The following is a 19,523-nucleotide window of genomic DNA, read 5'->3' on the forward strand; positions in this document are numbered from 1 at the left end:
CATTGTCATCTAGACTCATAGTACAGTATTTTCTAGAATAAACAGGAATAACTTATTCAATATATTACTTGTCCTATGAAGGCACCTAGAGAGGGTCTGCTAAATAACATGTTGAGAGATAAGAGGAGATTGGAGAGGAGGAAGATCTTTTTCATGGTTCTCTTACACTTTGGAATATACTGCTGGCCTCTCCATCCTAATTGCCCTTTAAGAAAGATAAGATATCTTAATTTTTAAATAGATATTTAATATTTCTACTTGCTTTACTTGTGTTTTACTTTTTAATGTAATTAGACAGCTCGTCTATTACTGCTGAACACTTGTTCAGAATCACAAGGTATCAGTAACTAATGACTAGTTATGTGGATTGTATTTATAAGACCCTGTCATAAAATAATTTCTAAATAGAAAAATAAAAGATTACTCAGAATGTTAAACCAGTAAAATGTGCTTTGCCAACAAAAAGTACTTAAATTGTATATGTTTCTGTTTCTAATGATATACAGAGTACAGTTATGAAATTACGGTCCTGCAGCTGCTTTTGAAGCATCATAATATAATGTGATTCTATTTCTAATTAAGTTACACTGACAGTACAAAAGAAAACACTGAAGTAAAACATTTGTAATGCTTAATTTAATTAATCAACAGATTAACATTCTTACAAAATGGTAAGATAGGATATTGATAATCATATGATAGGTTATGGATGGACCACTCTTTGCTGTGACTCTAGGAGACCTAATTTAAATGGTAAAATAATATGCCAAAGACCATATTAGAGGAGCAAATATATTACAAACTAAATGAATTACTGCAAATGAGAACAGGAGACATGAGAAATAATTTAAGAAAAAAAATAGGCATTATCTTGTGAGCCATCCACATTTGTCTTTAAGATGGGTAGCCATACAAATATTTTCAATAAATACCATTTTTTGTCCATGCAATAATCTTTATCCTTATTCTTTCTTGTTCTCTATAAACAATTGAATGGCAGGACTCTTGTGATAACTTCCATGCTTTGTTAGTTACTTCCAATTTTAATGTGAGGAAATTACTATGCCATAGAAAATTACTATGCTATGCTACTACCATCCCATACAAACCTTTTGTGGCACATGAAATGTTATTCTGAATTGGTGCCTGTATCTCCAATTTTCTATAAACTTATATAAATGCACAAAGATTGGAAATCATTCTGAATGCAATGAAATATGAAAGTACAAATTCATAATATCTGTAATTGGTGGCAAACTCAGTTTTGCTATGTTAATCAACACCTGTAGTAGAACTGAGAAGCATTTGTATTTATTCAAGCAAAAATGAATGGAATAAAGTCTTCATTAGTTCTGATTCATCTAGAGTTTCTCAATTAAATTTCTATTTTGGAGAATGTAGCCTGGGGGTCAGCAATATATTATCTCTAAATATTGAAATATTTTGTCATTTCTCCATGAATGTTGCAGTTGTTATGAGATCAGTTGTTTATTTATTTTTCTACAGAGATTGATCTGCTTATCCTCTGGAAATGCAAAAAGAAATTGTTGGTAGCTAGCATGTATTACATTATAGGTTGAAAAGGTAAATGAACAAGTTTAAAATATGTGGAATTAATTATTTTTATAGTGAATTAAATACTTTTTAAAAATTAAATTAATAAAATAGCTTCAAGGGTCATTTTCAGGTTCATTATGTTTCTTGTTACTCTTCAGTTTAATGCATTTTAATTAGCTTTTGACTCTACATTTTAGTCTACATTTTCTTTTCAACTTCAACTTAGTTGATGAAGAACTAGATCCTAATTTTTAATGTCAATATCCTACTTTGATTCTGATTTCCAGGATATTTCCAAGACTAGTTACTGAAGTTCTTCCAGGGAGATTATTCCTAGAAGTCTTCTGGACTTTGCTCCCTGCTTGGATTTTCAGTAGAGTTGCACAACATGAATCACAGTTCTATCATCAAGTCTGATCTTCAGGTATTTTCTAGGAGGTGGTTGTGAAATGCAAAGTCTTGGTCCTTCATCAGATCTTATTTCTTCACCATTCAGTCACACCTTTGATTTTCCTCCACTGTCAAACAGTAAAGACAAACAGTAAAGACAAATTGCTCTTATAGCATTTGCAATTAAGGACTCCACGGCACAGTTGCTCAATAAGAAGTTAGTCTCTTCCCATATCTAGTGAAATTATAACTTCATTGAGAGGCTATGCAAAGAAAAGAAATAAAATGCTTCTTTATAGAACATGTGATATTGTGTGTTGACATTGGTGTTTGATATAAATTGCAATGAGAGAAAAGAAACATACAGCACAAACCAGTTACATGTATATATTAAGCAAGAATAGATCATTTAATTTCTCTGGACCTAGTATTGATTTGGTATTAGAGACCATTGGATCTTTAAGAAACCATTGCTCTTTAATTTGCCTAATTTATTTATACCAGACTTTGATATCTATCTTAAGGTAGATAATTTTTAAGAGATAAAAGTTGTTCCCAATTAACCAAGTACTCTAGACATTTAGGTGAACTAGGCTTGTGTGTGGGAACAATTTGAAAATGGGTTATAAGTCACCACTGCACATTCTGGTAGTTAGAATGCTTTTCCAGTTTTGCATTTCTACTATCTCACATAATAACTTATTAAATATTCACAAGCAAAGAACCCCATTTTTCCAGGAGATATCCCTTCCCCTCTGTTGAGAGAGAAAGAAAGCTTTTTGAATGTTAAGTAATGACACGTAGTACACTGCTCAAAAAAATAAAGGGAACACTTAAACAACACAATGTAACTCCTAGTCAATCACACTTCTGTGAAATCAAACTGTCCACTTAGGTAGCAACACTGATTGACAATCCATTTCACATGCTGTTGTGCAAATGGAATAGGCAACAGGTGGAAATCATAGGCAGTTAGCAAGACACCCCCAATAAAGGAGTGGTTCTGCAGGTGGTGACCACAGACCACTTCTCAGTTCCTATGCTTTCTGGCTGATGGTTTGGTCACTTTTGAATGCTGGCAGTGCTGTCAGTCTAGTGGTAGCATGAGACGAAGTCTACAACCCACACAAGTGGCTCAGGTAGTGCAGCTCATCCAGGATGGCACATCAATGCAAGCTGTGGCAAGAAGGTTTGCTGTGTCTGTCAGCATAGTGTCCAGAGCATGGAGGCGCTACCAGGAGACAGGCCAGTACATCAGGAGACGTAGAGGAGGCCGTAGGAGGGCAACAACCCAGCATCAGGACCACTACCTGTGCCTTTGTGCAAGGAGGGACAGGGGGAGCACTGCCAGAGCCCTGCAAAATGACTTCCAGCGGGCCACAAATGTGCAGGTGACTGCTCAAACTATCAGAAACAGACCCCATGAGGGTGGTATGAGGGCCCGACATCCACAGGTGGGGGTTGTGCTTACAGCCCAACACCGTGCAGGACGTTTGGCATTTACCAGAGAACACCAAGATTGGCAAATTCACCACTGGCGTCCTGTGCTCTTCACAGATAAAAGCAGATTCACATTGAGGACATGTGACAGACGTGACAGAGTCTGGAGACGCCATGGAGAATGTTCTGCTGCCTGCAACATCCTCCAGCATGACTGGTTTGGCAGTGGATCAGTAATGGTGTAGGGTGGCATTTCTTTAGGGGGCTGCACAGCCCTCCATGTGCTTGCCAGAGGTAGCCTGACTGCCATTAGGTACCGAGATGAGATCCTCAGACCCCTTGTGAGACCATATGCTGGTGCGGTTGGCCCTAGGTTCCTCCTAATGCAAGACAATGCTAGACCTCATGTGGCTGGAGTGTGTCAGCAGTTCTTGCAAGACGAAGGCATTGATGATATGGAATGGCCCGCCCGTTCCCCAGACCTGAATCCAATTGAGCACATCTGGGACATCATGTCTCTCTCCATCCACCAACGCCATGTTGCATCACAGACTGTCCAGGAGTTGGGGGATGCTTTAGTTCAGGTGTGGGAGGAGATCCCTCAGGAGACCATCTGCCACCTCATCAGGAGCATGCCCAGATGTTGTAGGGAGGTCATACAGGCATGTGGAGGCCACACATACTACTGAGCCTCATTTTGACTTGTTTTAAGGACATTACATCAAAGTTGGATCAGCCTGTAGTGTTTTTTTCCACTTTAATTTTGAGTGTAACTCCAAATCCTGATCTCCATGGGTTGCTAAATTTGATTTCCATTGATAATTTTTGTGTGATTTTGTTGTCATCACATTCAACTATGTAATGAACAAAGTATTTAATAAGAATATCTCATTCATTCAAATCTAGGATGTCTTATTTTTGTGTTCCCTTTATTTTTTTGAGCAGTGTATATTCAGTAGTGGAGCAAGTATATTGAGTGGTTCAAACCCAAGATTTAAATTTGAATATTTTTGATAGAAAAATTATGAAGTAAGCATAAAGTCATGTTTTCAACTATACTATAACCCAACCCATACTCAGATTATAACAATGAATAAGCTGAAACATTTCAGGAAAGACACCTCCTAGAAATAAAACACCTTTTCATGTATTTTGTTTCAAGAACTTTCCATGATTAAAGAGAAATATATAATAGCTGTCCAACACAGATCAAAATAGGCAATAATATAGTATGGAATAAAACTATAACATGCCAGCAACTTATTATCTTTTTTAGTGGATTCCTAATACTTCAATGTTCATATATTCAGAAAATAGCAAGCAGACCCATGTTTTCTTTGCTTTCTTCATGCCATATATGTTGGGTAAAATAAAAGTGTTTCCAAATGGATAATTCCAAATGTACCAAGCAAGTACATTATGCATGCATTGTGTCTTTCCTTTTAAAATTTTAATTGTAATAATAAAGAAAGTGGGAGAAGCAATATTGTCTGAACATAAAGGAGTTATAATAAAAGATGTGGCTGAAAAGCTATGGATATGAATAAAAAATTTATTCAGTATTATTTTGTGGGATTTTTTTTTTAGGCCAAAAGATATGCTATGGTGATTCAGCACATCCCTGCTACAAGATTGCCTATTTCCAAGACATGTCTCGGCGTGTGGGTTTTCAGGAGGCTCGCCAAGCTTGTGAAATGGGTGGTGGAGTACTTCTCAGTCTTGAAAGTGAAGCAGAACAGAAACTGATAGAAAATATGCTGCAGAATCTCACAAAATCAGGTGGTGGGATTTCTGATGGAGATTTTTGGATTGGTCTGTGGAGAAATGGGGAGGGACAAACCACATCCAGTGCCTGTCCTGATCTTTACAAATGGACAGATGGAAGCAGTTCCATCTTCAGGTAAATCCTCTTAATATTTTATTCCAAAACTCCTAGCAATAAAACACCAAGATATATATGGAACTAGGAGCAAAAAAATAAATCTCCAACTTGGGGATTGTGTTGAGAAGTCATGTGTTTTGTCATTTTTGCATTATCTTTTTTTATCAGACATTTGTGAGTTTCATACTGTATTTTTCTATTGCTTCCCCACATCAGCATGGATTTTTATCATTATCCTTGTACCATTCTTTTCCATTTAGCCTTGTTCACATATAATTCATTACTGTGTTAGTGGGATGATAGGTAGTATCCTACCAAGAAATGTCCTTCAAATATTGGATATATTGGAATATAACTTTTGATCTCACTTGTTCCTGAATCTTGGATAAATATTTCTTTCTTCCCATATTCTGCATTATCATTCAATAATGTTTCCAAACATATTTTTACAGATTACTTTTACATTACTTATTCAGTAGTTTTTCCTTCCATTATGAGTTTGGATGCCAACAATTTCCATTCAGGTTTTTTTTTTTTTTGTAAAACTTTAGTATAATTTCTGCAATAGATCTTTGTGCCAACTTATGCTTATTGGCATGGGAAAATGTAATGAAGTAGTTGCCCAAAGCCCAACTTCTTAGCTAACTTGGGAACATGGAAAAACTGAAAAAGGAAGAAAAAACTAACAGAATAATAAATATTCAAAAGTTATAGTGTGAATTTCTTATATTTCTGCTTTATAGGAATTGGTATACTGATGAGCCTTCTTGTGGAAGTGAAGCTTGTGTTGTGATGTATCACCAGCCAACTGCAAATCCAGGTTTAGGAGGGCCTTATCTTTATCAATGGAATGATGATAGATGTAACATGAAGCACAATTTTATCTGCAAGTATAAATCAGGTAGGGCATAATAAACCAGGTTCTTGATGCAATCTTTACTTTTGAAGCACAGATAATTCAGCAGTGGCACTTTACTTGCAAACTAAAGTCAGAACTAAGGGAGAAATCCCTGAATAATATAGTTTACTGTTAAATAATGTTACTGCCTTTGTGTTTGTATTCTGAATTTTTCATACTAATGACATTTAGGCTGCTAAATCATTCAGTGTAATAGCAATCTAATAGATTTAATAGGTCTGATATTGAGCAATAGAAGCTCAGTTAAGCTCTCCTAAGTAGTCTCATAACTAGGTCAGAAAAGGTCTTCAAAATAATAACCAAGTAAGATCAATGCCCTTCATAAAATATTTGTGTAAAAGAACGTCTTAGTTTATGATCTGTTCTATTATATATAGTTCATATATACATCCTTCACTGTTTTTACTTTTGGATTTTCTGTGAAAAAAAGACACATATATATCACATGGTCCTTGAAATAAGAATGGGATAAAAACAGATTTTTTTTAAAGTTCTGGACCTTGTTTTTTCCTAAATATCATTCCATGAAATACAGTGCTTCGTATTCATGTTTCAATGAGTCTTCCACAATTTAGTGCCTCTTGAAGCTTGAAAGTTGCAGCAACAAGTCGAATTCATTTGAAAATGAACTGAATGAGTATTCAGTTTGCTTTTCTAAATGAAAGTAGACCGGGAAGGTTAGTTATAAAAACTGAAAAAGCTTATTAAAGTTATTTTTGATGTTGCGTACAAAACAGTAAAAATTATATACTTTTTAAATGTTTCTTATTGATTTAACAGAAGACATTGTAGAAAAAGAATCAGGAGGCAGAACAGATTCGCATCACGGTAAGGACATTTTGGACCAAATTGCAGTTTTGAGAAATAATACCTGAATTATTTTTGAAATCAAAACAATCAGATTACAAAAGCAGGCTAAGTTGGAACATCTGAACTATCATTGCAATTCAGAAAAATATCCAACTGTGTGTTTTATAGCATATGACCACATTTAGAATATTGCAGTTTTGCTAACTTTTATTCCAGATGTGATTCCAATGTTGCAATGAAACCTGTAGCCAGAATTTATCACCCACGCTTGCTTTTAAAAATGATTAGCTGTAGAATTTTGTTCCCTTGTTTAAGTACAATGACAAAAGCAGATGCAAAGACATAGAAAACAATTTTACTGTAATTTCCCCCCCACCCCAAACTGTTTTTTCAGAAGTTCAAGCAACAGTGCCAGCTGTGAAGCCTAACGATCCAAGCAAGACAGAAGATGATTTTCCATTGGTCGTTACTGAAACTGGTGGTAATTGATATATTTAGTTTTTAAATCACATTTCAGAATGCTATTTCAAAAGACCAATTAGATGCACTTAGCATTTTAAAGGAAAAAAGATATAAATTTGGGATAGATATCCTAGGATTCAACAGAAAGTAAATTGCAGCAAGATAAGGAATTTCAAGTATAATTTTCTGGAAATGCCAATTGAACATAAATGAATGCAAGAGAAATGGGCAGCAATAAAAACAAAATCCAATAATATGTTGGCAAGTGAACAAATGCTTGCATTTTTCCAATTAACATTTTTCTTAATTCAGTTTTTACAAATGGCAGCTGATGAAATAAATAAATAAAAAATAAAGTGGCTCTATTGGCCATGACAATAAGAACATGCTGTTGTACCAAGTTTGGTCTTATACATTTGTGGAAACTTTGAAATTTCAAAGCTAGCATCTTAGAAATATACCCAGTTGCTGATTAATCACATGATAACTATTATGCTTTTGTGGCATATGCTTGCATGGTGAATGTTTTGCTTCCCTAAATCCTAGTGCATCTTCAGGATCAATAAAGAAGCAAAAAGATGTTGTGGCCAGGAAGGTCTTTGTACAGCTCCAACTGGTATACTAGCTATATCCTTCTGGATAAGGAGCACAAAGGATCATTCATGCATTTATTATCTCAGGCTTGACTATTGTCATATGCATGGGTCTGCCCTTAAGTACTACTTGGAGCTTCAATTGGTCCAGAATGCAGTGGCAAGGGCTGCTATAGGCATGCCTTGGTATGCTTATGTGATACCACTTCTTTGAAAGCTGTACTAGTTATCAGCAAGATTGAAGATTCAAGTTGCTGATTATGACATATAAGTGTTGTTGGGATGAGGATAGCTCTAACCTAGTTCTTGTAATGTGGGTGGATTCAGGTTTTTGACCACTGCTCTTTAATATCTATGTAAAACTCATGGGGGAGGTCATTCATGATGTGCAGCATCAACATTATGCCAATAATATCAAGTTATACATTTCTACTCTGGAGATGTGCTGCACTGACACAGTGCATGAATATAATGAAGCTTTGGGAAGAAACTGGCTCTAATTTAATCCTGGCAAGACAGAGTGGCTTTAGGTTTTAAGCATTGCAGGTTCGGGTGACATCATCTTTGTCACTAGATGGAGTGGCACAGAGTTGGTGTATAGTTTGGGGATCTTTCTAGATTCACAGCTCCTGTTGAAGGAGGGGACCTTTGCAGAGATTCATCTTGTGTTCCAGTTGTATCTCTTCTGGACTTGAAGGCTTTGCTTGGGGTTGGAATTTTCATGATTCCTTCAAGTAAAGTTTGTCATATATTAGGATCAGGGGTGGGATTAAAAATTTTTAACAACCGGTTCTGTGGGCTTGGCTTAGGTGGTGGGTGTGGCTTGGTGGTCATGTTATTGGCTGGATGTTGCCAATTCAATATCACTCACATCGAGACACACATCTCCTCGCCTGGCCTCTCATGACTGTGGGAATGCTGCAACAGTCGTAAGTGTGAAAAATGGTCATAAGTCACTTTTTCAGTGCCATTGTAACTTTGAATGGTTACTCCACACAAGCAAAGTACAAGCAAAGGAGGGGAAAAAACTCCAGAGAAGTTCCAGAGACAGGAAGTCTAGTCCTGCCAAGAATGTAATAAGGATTAACAGAGAGGCAGTTTCTGTAAGCAACACCAGAATGTTTCCTTCCTATCTTCCGTACAGGATTAGGCCAGGAATTTCTTCTAACAGCCAGTTCTCCAAACTGCTTAGAATGTTAACAACCGGGGGACTTCCGGTTTGAGCTTCGCGGACAGACCGAAACCGCGATCGTGCGCGATTTTGATCCGTGCTCACTGCTGGAGCGCCCCGAGCCGGCTGGTTTCGGGGCTAAGCCACCCCATAGAGGTGAAGAAGGGGGAGACTGCCAGCAGGATTGAGGAGAGCCACATGTCTCCTCCTCGACTGGCCATTACTTCCTTTCCCGAAGGTGGTTGCAGCGGTGGTCAGAAATGGCCACCTCAAAGAAGAACTCGACCGGAAAAGAATGCGCAGGAGGAAGATAAGAAGAGAAAGTCTTGGTTAACTGGGTTAAACTGCAAAAGCAACAACTAAGGTACCCTGGAATTTATACTACAAAAAAAAATGTAATATTCCCAAAGAAGACTTTGAAGCAGCGAAGGAGAGAGAAGGGAAAGGATTTTTTTTCCCTCTCTCCCTTTCCCTATATTGTCAGCTAAGAGATTTAAGCAAGAAATTGGAAAAAAAAATCCACTTAGACATTAATAGGCATTGAAGCTGAGAATAAAATGTCAAAGGGATAATAAAGATTTCTGGATACTTAAAAGCTTTTAAAAGCAGGAAAGGAGAGAAAAAGAATAAAAGGGCAGGATCTGGAAAAAAGGGAGGAGACTGCCTGGAATTAAAAGGAATCTACAGTAAAACTTTAACAAGACTTTTAAAAGATACATTTTAACTGAAACTTGACAACAAAATAGTAGAACCCTAGGAACAGAAAGTGGAAAAAAGAAGCAAAAAGAAACAGCTTGGGAGTATTTAGACTACTTGGTGATCTCTGGATTTTTGGTTATTGCATTTGACTGACTAAAATCAATCGGGTGGTTGTTTAAAAGTTTTTAAAATGGCACCACTTTTGAAGAATTGAAGACGGAACTTAAAAAGTACAAAGAAGATGCACAAGAAGGAAGAAGTTCTTTTGGCTTCATATTTCAATTTTTAGAAATGGTAATTTGGAACTATGAGAAACAACAAGAATTGCCTGTAGAACAAGAAGATTGGGACAAAGAAGAAGCCATCTTTAATGAACAAGTAATTTTATGTGGGGAAGCAAAAGGAAAGGGTGGGGGGAAGAGAATGAAAAGTTTAAAAAAACAACCAAAGAAAAGAAAAATAGTTTGAAAAACAAGTATGATATTGGAAAGCAACAGAAGAGGGGAATACAGTAGAGAGAAATAGAAGTAGAGCGACAAGGGGGTAAAAAAGGGAGGGAGAAGAAGAGAGGGAAGAAGGGAAGGAAAAGAAGTTACAAAGGACAGAAACAAGATAAAGAGAAACAGGGCCTATTTAGAGATAATGGGTGAAAACTTAATTGTAAAAGGGATTCTGTAAAGGTACATAAGACTGTATTGTATTGTATTGTTATATTAGAAATAGAAATAACTTTAGAAAATTTGAAACAATGTATGATTAAAATGATGGATAAAATAGTTATTGTAACCCAGTGAAATGTTTGTTAATAAATAAATGAAATAAAACGAATGAGAGAATTGAATTAGGAAAGGATGGGAACATTTTAATTATTTAATGTTTTATAAAATACAAACGAAGAGGAATAGGGAAAAAAAATTAATTATGGAAAGCTTATAATTGTTCCCAAAGAACTATGATATTGAATTGAAAAGTAATGTTAAAGAAGTTAAGATTTTAATGAACATTAATATTAATGATAGAACTGAGTTGGAATGGAATGAGTGTTTTAATTATATATATTTATAATCTTTTTTTTAAAGAATATAGTGTGTATTTTAAGAATGTACCAAACAGAATTCGAATGGAAGTTATGTATTATATTGAATGTTATAACTTTAAGGTATATACTGAAGCTTAAATAAGTGTTAAATGGATAAAACTAAAAGATATAAAGGTGTCATACTCCAGTTAGTAACTACTGTTTAACTACTGTTTAACTACTCTCATTGTTTAATGAGAAAAGATAATATGAAATTGAAACAGGACAGACAAAAAAGTATAAATATAATGATTTGAATTGAAATGAGATAATCAAAATAAAATTGAGAAAATTAAAAGAGGGGAAAAGCTATGTAGAAAATGTAACACAGCAATAAGATATGGAACAGAACATAAAAACGAGCATGAAATTGAATTTGTGTCTGCACGAAGAAGTGTAACCTGGGACCATGCTACTTTCAAAAAAGATGTTTTATTTGTATTATGTTTTTTTTTTTTGTGAAAACTCAAATAAAATTTACAACAACAACAAAAAAGAATGTTAACAACCGGTTTTAGCGAATAGGTGTAAACTGGTAGAATCCCACCCCTGATTAGGATGTAGGATTACATCTCTGTGATGGGATTTGTCATGTGGATTGGGGTTTCCCCAATATTCATATGGCACCCACCCTGATGGCATTCCGGAAAGTCTTAAAACCCTGGCTGTTCATGCAGGCCTCAGGCTAGGGAAATTCTATTCGATATGTTTAGGAGATTTAAATCTTGCATATAAATGTATTCATGAATAAGAAATAAGATATTTGGGAAATAAAGAGTCTTTCCAAGTTTGTTAATGTATAGATCATAGCATTTAAGAAATATTATTTATTAAACTGAATCCAGGTTGGTTCATTTGTAACTGTACCATACATAACAATTAAAAATATAAATTGGTTTCTACACTATCTTTAAAATGTGTTCTCTGGCTGAAAAGTTCAGATTAAAAAAATATGAATTTGAATTACATCAAAACAAATTTCATATAAACCTTGGAACTCTACTCATGAAAATTTTTTGATTCATATGCTCTAAGACAGGTGTGTCCACCAGTGGCCTCTGGGCTGTATGTGGCCTAGACAGCTGTAATGTGGCTCACAAGATTATAAACCATTAATATTATTATGTGATTTATACACATTATGTCAAGGTTCAGAGTAATGAACCCAACCAATCCATCAACTCTGAGACTTTTGGCTTTCTCAAGAATTCCTTTATTGAGTACATCATATCAACAACACTTTTGAAATACAAAATCAGCTCTGGTTATTTCCCACACTTTAGTATAGTAAAAGAATAGACAGTCCCTTCCCTCCTTGTCAGAGGTCACATTGTCCAATTAGGTGTTCAGACATTTCCTTGGTAACCCCTTTCAGTCTCTGGCCAGCACCTGTTGGGATGACCTTGGTTCTCACAAGGTAATAAGTTGTTGATGTCTGCTTTGACATTCCAGAGCTCCCCCCACAAAGTGTATCAAGCTGAGAAACAGAGAAAATGGCTGCGACAGACCTGATCCGTTTTGAAATTGAACATTAAATATATATTTTATATGTGGACCAAGACAATTTCTGTACTTCACATCATTCAGATTTTTGACTATACTTTATGTATAACCAAAGGAGTTACCATGGCAGTGCAGTGGGTAAAATGCAGCTTTGCAGGCTAACTCTGCTCACTGTCAGGAGTTTGATCCTGGCTGGCAGAAGGTTGATTCAGACTTCCATCCTTTTGAGGTTAGTAAAATGAGGGCCTAGATTGTTGAGGGCAATATGAAGTGATCTATAAGTCTAAGTACTATTGCTACCCCAATGGTGAATGAATTACTAGAATAAGCAACTTTAAAACTTTAAAATACATTTTCAACTTTCTCTTGGTTGTATATTAAAGGGGGAAATTATTTTGGCCATTAGTGCTAGGAGGCTTTGAAGAAATTTCAGGATTAAAATATTTAGTTAGATATTGTTAATCACTGTCCTTGGTTTGCATGGTGTCAACACCAAGGGAATTAAAATATTTATATATGTATTTTAGTACACAAAACTAGTCTTTCTATATTTTAAATTGTAATGACATTCTTTTTTCTTGTAGGTCTTATTCCTAATTTAATTTATGTTGTTATACCAACCATACCACTGTTGTTGTTGATATTAGTGGCTTTTGGGACTTGCTGTTTTCAGATGCTTCATAAAAGGTAATTTAGTGTTTTATCATACACGACAATTTGTATCTGTGATTTATGTACTTTGGAATGTATGTTTACATCAGTCACTCATATTCAAGTCCAGTCTACATAAAATACAAGACTAGTCATCCTGAATGACATCCATAATATTACATAGTGGATGTATTGTAAAAGAAGAATATATTTAAAAATGTAGCCACCTACTCAAAGATAAAATATGCAGCATAAATAGAAGGAGGGAATTGTGGCCCTGTCATAGATCAAAAAGTATTGTTAAACCAACATAGATAAGCTTGTTGCTTATGTACAATTTCATTAGAAAAGTAGAATTTCAGTCTAATGTCAAAGTAAAGCATATAAACTTTGCAATATGAAACAGAATATATTTGATTATATATTCTGCTTTAAGGAAAAGCAATTATGCTCAATAGTATTTTCTGATTTGGAAACATTCAAAGGAACCATTTTCCAAAGAGAAATCAGTTCATTTCCCATCTCCTTTTAGAATATTATGATCACTATTCATTTTGTATTGTGAAGTGGGAGCGCTGTTGCAGAAGAGAGAGTTAAACAATGTTCCAATATGAAACTTTCTATCCACTTGTTTACATAATATTTAATTTTACTTTAATCTTTACTTTAATGTAGTATTTCCCAATTTTCTTGGCAATGCAGACCTGTCAAATATACTGTAAGCAGGTGTGTCCTTAAAAAAAAATAATCAAGACCGCTTACTCAGTCCAAAAAACTCACAAGATGTCTTGATTACACAATCTTCTGGAGTATATATGTAATCAATTTGTTAACTGTCCCCACAAACATCAATGGTGGTTGGGAAGATTGTATGTAAATAACTATATTGTAATTATGACATTCGGTTTCCAACAAGATAACAGGCTTACTTTCTGCGTCTGAGCAGGGGTGTATGACGTGCAATCAGGAACATGGGTAAGAAACACAGGAAGAGTAATCAAATGTTTCAAGAGAAAGGTATTGAAACAAACTTGCCATTTTAGTACGAATTCCACATATAAAATATTTATATTTTTGAGCGCCAGGAAAAAAAAATGTTTTATTTCCTCCAGAAAATTCAGCAAAGAATTTTTTCTTGCCTCCCAAATATGTTATATGCTAGTAAGGAATTATGGAAGTTTAATCTAGTATTTAGCTAATGTAAGTTAGCAATACTTGAAGAAATATTTAGTTATAAAGAGGAAAATGATATCGGACATTCAGATATTAACCCATCATATTAGGAACCAAGCATTTGCTTTATGGCAAATCATTCGTGCTTAGAGGCTTTCCCTTTCTTTCTTCTAGGGAAGCAAGGAGAAACTGCTTCAATGATTCATCACCATTATCATCTGAATCCTTTACAGAACATTTAGATTCTAACTTGGTACATTGCTCAGTTTCTAAGGTCATCTTTTGATTCCGTTTTGAAGGCAGAATGTCAGTGCCTAAGCTACCCAGCATTCTTCTAAAAAATTAAACATGTTGATTACTTTGAGGTTTGAAAATCTTGAAATTATGATAAACTCTATAAACATATGGAAAGTTAGCAGTGTTTCTACTGAACAATAGTTTGGGGGAGATGTTCTTGCCACATTTGTTCAGAGGAAATCCTTTAAAATCAGCAGCAACATTAATAACTTATTTGACTTCCCTTCCATGCTGCTGTAATATTTAAAACAACCATTTTGAATGCCTTTTCAGAAGAAAAATGGGAAGCAAATCAAATGAATTATCATCCCCACCATCATCATCCAAAAGGCAGCCTATCAAAAATGTTGCCACTGAGTTGCAATTGTTAATGTGGAAGAAGTAAAAGTTTTAAATATACAAATAATAATAAATTGTTACTTTCTATTCTGCCTTCATTTGAGGAACATAGTCTATGGCACATCACTCAAAATGCAGCCCTCGCTGTCAAAAAGCTTGCAATTTTTGTCCAGAGATTGGCATTTAAAGAGTAATTTCATTCAATTTGGACTGCTAGATTGATATCACCTTGTCTTTATAGCAGTGTTTCCCAACCTGGGCAATCATAACCAGATGTGTACACTTCCACTTCCAGAATTTCCCAGCCAGCCTTAGTAGTAGAATTTCATATTCCTGGGAATTCTCCAAGTTGGGAAACACTGTCTTATGCCAATAGAATTTGAAGCCACTGGCTAAGAAGGTCTTTAAGTGATCACCTAGCCAGGTGCTTGTTTCACTGGAAGGATTCCCACTTTTATATAATCATTAGCCTTTTCTTCAGATTTTCTTGGTTTTGTTGCTGTTTTCTTCTTGCTAATGCTTTGCTTTATGCTTTAATTGTATTAATGCAGAAGTTATTTATAAAAACTCGTTTGGCACTAAGTCATTGGTAAGCCAATTGGTACAGGCCTTTAGTGTTAAACATTGCACAGGATTTATTTATTTTATTTTTATTTATTTATTTATTTGATTTGTCAATTGTTTACAAGATAATAAGTACAAGTGTATACATAGTTGTGAATATATGAAATGGGTACATATAAGAAAAATAAAAGAATAAGAGAAACAATAGGACAGGGACGGTAGGCACGTTGGTGCGCTTATGCACGCCCCCTTTATATAGCTTGCTCAACTTCCTTCCTAAGTCTAAGATCAGTATTCAGCTGTATGTATATAATGCTTTTGAACCAGGATAACTGAAGCAATATGCCTAATGCAAATATTCAGGTATTTTTTTTACAATTTATTCTTTACCACCCTCTTTTATTGCAGAGTTCCTAGTTGAATATGTGAAATTATGTGAACCAAATGTATAGCCATGGATTTGTGTTTTTAATTTTCCAGTAAAGGAAGAACAAAAACCAGTCCTGATCAGTCAACACTATGGATTTCTAAGAACCCAAGAAAGGACAGTAACCTGGAAGTATAGAAAACTGGCTGAAATGAAAGCAGGAATGATACTTTCCAGGATTTCTTAGATTGTCTTGTTAAATATTAATTTGGAATGGCTTGAAATTGCAACAGATCAACAGAATGAAGTGGAAGCTCCCCCTTGAGGCTCTTGCTTGGATCATTTTTTATGGTTTTCGGTTTTTAATCCCATAGCAAACATAGCTGTCTAAAAGAAAATAAAATATGATTATTTTGCTAAGGAAAGTAACTTGGCTACAGATACTAATGAGATGGACAGAACATTCTGAATTTATTCCATGTGTCAATTATAGAACAAGTATTTCTATTTTAACTTTTAACATTTATTTCCGTTATTAATTCCACATATATTGTATTATTTCTCACTAATGGATGGACTGTAATTCCAGCTAATATGAATTTACAGTATATTAAGATAATTTATCTTTGCATAAAAAAATTCTACACTAGAATATGAGTTATTGTAATCTCATATATGTAAAACCGTTTTATCAGTGTTATTCATTTGAGTGATGAGATTTTTTTTAAGGCAAAGAAAATGATGCACAGTACTTGATTATTCTTTGCTACCATCTATTTTTGATAATGCTTGTCCAATGTTAGCACAAATTATTCTACTCAGGTCTTATTAATTAGTACAAAAATAGAATTAATACATTCAATTCCCTGAAAACAAGCTGAAAGAGAAAGTAGCTTTTTCCTATGTATGCTTTACTGTTGGAACAAGCAATGGCAGAAATGTATGGTTGACAACTTGTATACTGGTATCTTGTTATGTTCTGGATTTTTTGTTATTATTTTGTTTTTAAATCATGGGAAAGAGAAGTCACCCTGATGCCACTTAGAAATGCTATCACTTAAAATCATGAAACATAAAGATTGTCACAGAATTTCCTTCCTTCCTTCCTCCCTCCCTCCCACGTTCCTAATCCCTGAGTGACAGAAGTCAACCACTTCTATATAGCATCACTTTATGCATACTTGGATATATAAAGAAATTGTGTACAGTTTTTTTTAAAATAGATTCAAAATAAGAAAACAATGAAAGTAGAGTTGAAAGGCTAGAATATCCTTCTTGCAATATTTCCTTTGACTCAAATAACAGTTTACAAATATTTCCTATAGATAACTAAGAGTCTTCTTATTCTTTTGGAAATTTTGTTCCTGTTTGCAAAAGTCCAGATTTGAAGACTAAGAAAAATATTTGTGAGACTGCCTCAGAACTCCTCAGATCTGCAAAATAGATCCTCAGTATGGCATTGTTTATATGACAGTGATAAGTGTGAAAAGGTTGCTAAAGAACATATATAAAAGCTTTATGTGTTTGTAAATAATTGCACACAATTCTGTATTCAGAATCTAGAAGTTTTATTAATATGCCTCACTTATGCATATAGAGCTATTGAAATATATTTCTTATCGTAATAATTGTGTTATAAAAAGACTTGCAGGAAATATCATAGCTGTAGGACAGACTTGGATGTAAACAAGTATTCCCTTGCCTCCCTCCTCCCCTCAAAAAATAAAAAACAATAACAATATTGCTTCCATATGGCTGCCAAGAAAATAACATAGAGATATCTATGAAACCATCAAAAGTTGAGTTTGATGTTATTGTGCATGTCATTTCCAAAAAAAATGATGCTGCAATTTTTCTGTCTCTTGGCCAACATAGAAACATGTATTAACAGCAGAAGTACTTGTCCTTTAGATGCAATGGAACGGAGATTGAAATATATATTGGATCCATTTTCAAACCTGTTACAAAATTCTGATTTGTGTGTGTGTGTGCGCGCACACACACACACACACATATATAAATTCTTCTGTTGAAATCCTAAATCCTAAGCTACATGCAGAATGGTTTTGGCCAAATCAAATAATAATTTCATTACTATTGTATTAGTGACTATGGTTTTGATAGTGTTTTATTTACAAGCTGATTTTTTTCTCATTACATTGAGAAGTTTAGCTCTTCTTTCTGAATTTGTAACATTTCTTATCTAAATTTAGATTAATGTTATTTCATTTAAAATACAGGAATGTCTTGAATACATTCCGACAGTATGATTTAAAATGAATGAAATATATGCATATGTGATTTCACAGAAAGTATAAAAGCATATTCCATTGGTTTCAATAGAAAGCTGGTCTTTATAGCTATGAGTTATTTTTCAAAGATTTCCATCTTATAGTAAATGCAGTAATTGTTTGGTTATTCTGTCGTGCATTGCAGGAAAATCATTCAGAATTAATTAAATTGAGAATATAAAGTTACCTACTTGATTTGAATGATTACAGGTGAAACTCGAAAAATTAGAATGTCGTGCAAAAATTCATTTATTTCAGTAATGCAACTTAAAAGGTGAAACTAATATATGAGATAGACTCATTACATGCAAAGCAAGGTAGTTCAAGCCGTGATGTGTCATAATTGTGATGATTATAGCTTATAGCTCATGAAAACCCCAAATCTACAATCTCAGAAAATTAGAATATTACATGCAATCAATAAAACAAGGATTGTACATAGAACAATATTGGACCTCTGAAAAGTATAAGCATACTCAGTACTTGGTTTGGGCCCCTTTTGCAGCAATTACTCCCTCAGTGCGGTGTGGCATGGAGACTATCAGCCTGTAGCACTGCTGAGGTGTTATGAAAGACCAGGATGCTTCAAAAGCAGCCTTCAGCCCTTCTGCATTATTCGGTCTCATGTCTCTCATCTTTCTCTTGGCAATGCCCCATAGATTCTCTATGGGGTTCAGGTCAGGCGAGTTTGCTGGCCAATCAAGCACAGTAATCCCACGGTCGTTGAACCAGGTTTTGGTGCTTTTGGCAGTGTGGGCAGGTGCCAAGTACTGCTGGAAAATGAAGTCAGCATCTCCATAAAGCTCATGTGTGGAAGGAAGCATGAAGTGCTCCAAAATCTCCTGGTAGATGGCTGCATTGACCCTGTACTTAAGAAGCACAGTGGACCAACACCAGCAGATGACATGGCTCCCCAAAACAACAGATTGTGGAAATTTCACACTGGACTTCAAGCATCTTGCAGTGTGTGCCTCTCCATTCTTCCTCCAGACTCTGGGTTCTTGGTTTCCAAATGAGATGCAAAAGTTGCTCTCATCAGAAAAGAGGACTTTGGACCACTGAGCAACAGACCAGGTCTGTTTTTCTTTAGCCCAGGTAAGACGCTTCTGACATTGTTGTTCAGGAGCGGCTTGACGAGGAATACGACAGTTGAAGCCCATGTCCAGGATCCGTCTGTGTGTGGTGGCTCTTGATGCACTGACTCCAGCCTCAGTCCACTCCTTGTGAAAGTCCCCAACACTTTTGAATGGCCTTTTCCTGACAATCTTCTCCAGGCTGTGGTCATCCCTGCTGCTTGTGCACCTTTTTCTTCCAGATTTTTCCCTTCCACATAACTT

General features: G+C 35.1%; 1 protein-coding gene across 1 annotated transcript in view; it reads left to right on the top strand.

Moving 5' to 3' along the window:
• CHODL (chondrolectin) overlaps positions 1-18,933 on the top strand; it is a 29,193-nt gene extending 10,260 nt beyond the window's left edge. Inside the window, exons 2-7 of the mRNA XM_087966667.1 lie at positions 4,975-5,287; positions 6,013-6,170; positions 6,969-7,016; positions 7,393-7,479; positions 13,089-13,191; positions 16,009-18,933. Coding sequence (XP_087822793.1) covers positions 4,975-5,287; positions 6,013-6,170; positions 6,969-7,016; positions 7,393-7,479; positions 13,089-13,191; positions 16,009-16,093 — 794 coding nt within the window. The 3' untranslated portion in view covers positions 16,094-18,933. The remainder of the gene's footprint in view (positions 1-4,974; positions 5,288-6,012; positions 6,171-6,968; positions 7,017-7,392; positions 7,480-13,088; positions 13,192-16,008) is intronic.
• Positions 18,934-19,523: the final 590 nt, after the last annotated feature.

The sequence above is a fragment of the Notechis scutatus genome, chromosome 5 (genome assembly GCF_049901735.1).
Source record: "Notechis scutatus isolate UNSWTSFEM ecotype Mainland chromosome 5, rNotScu1.2, whole genome shotgun sequence".
In the NCBI taxonomy this organism is placed as follows: Eukaryota; Metazoa; Chordata; class Lepidosauria; order Squamata; family Elapidae; genus Notechis; species Notechis scutatus.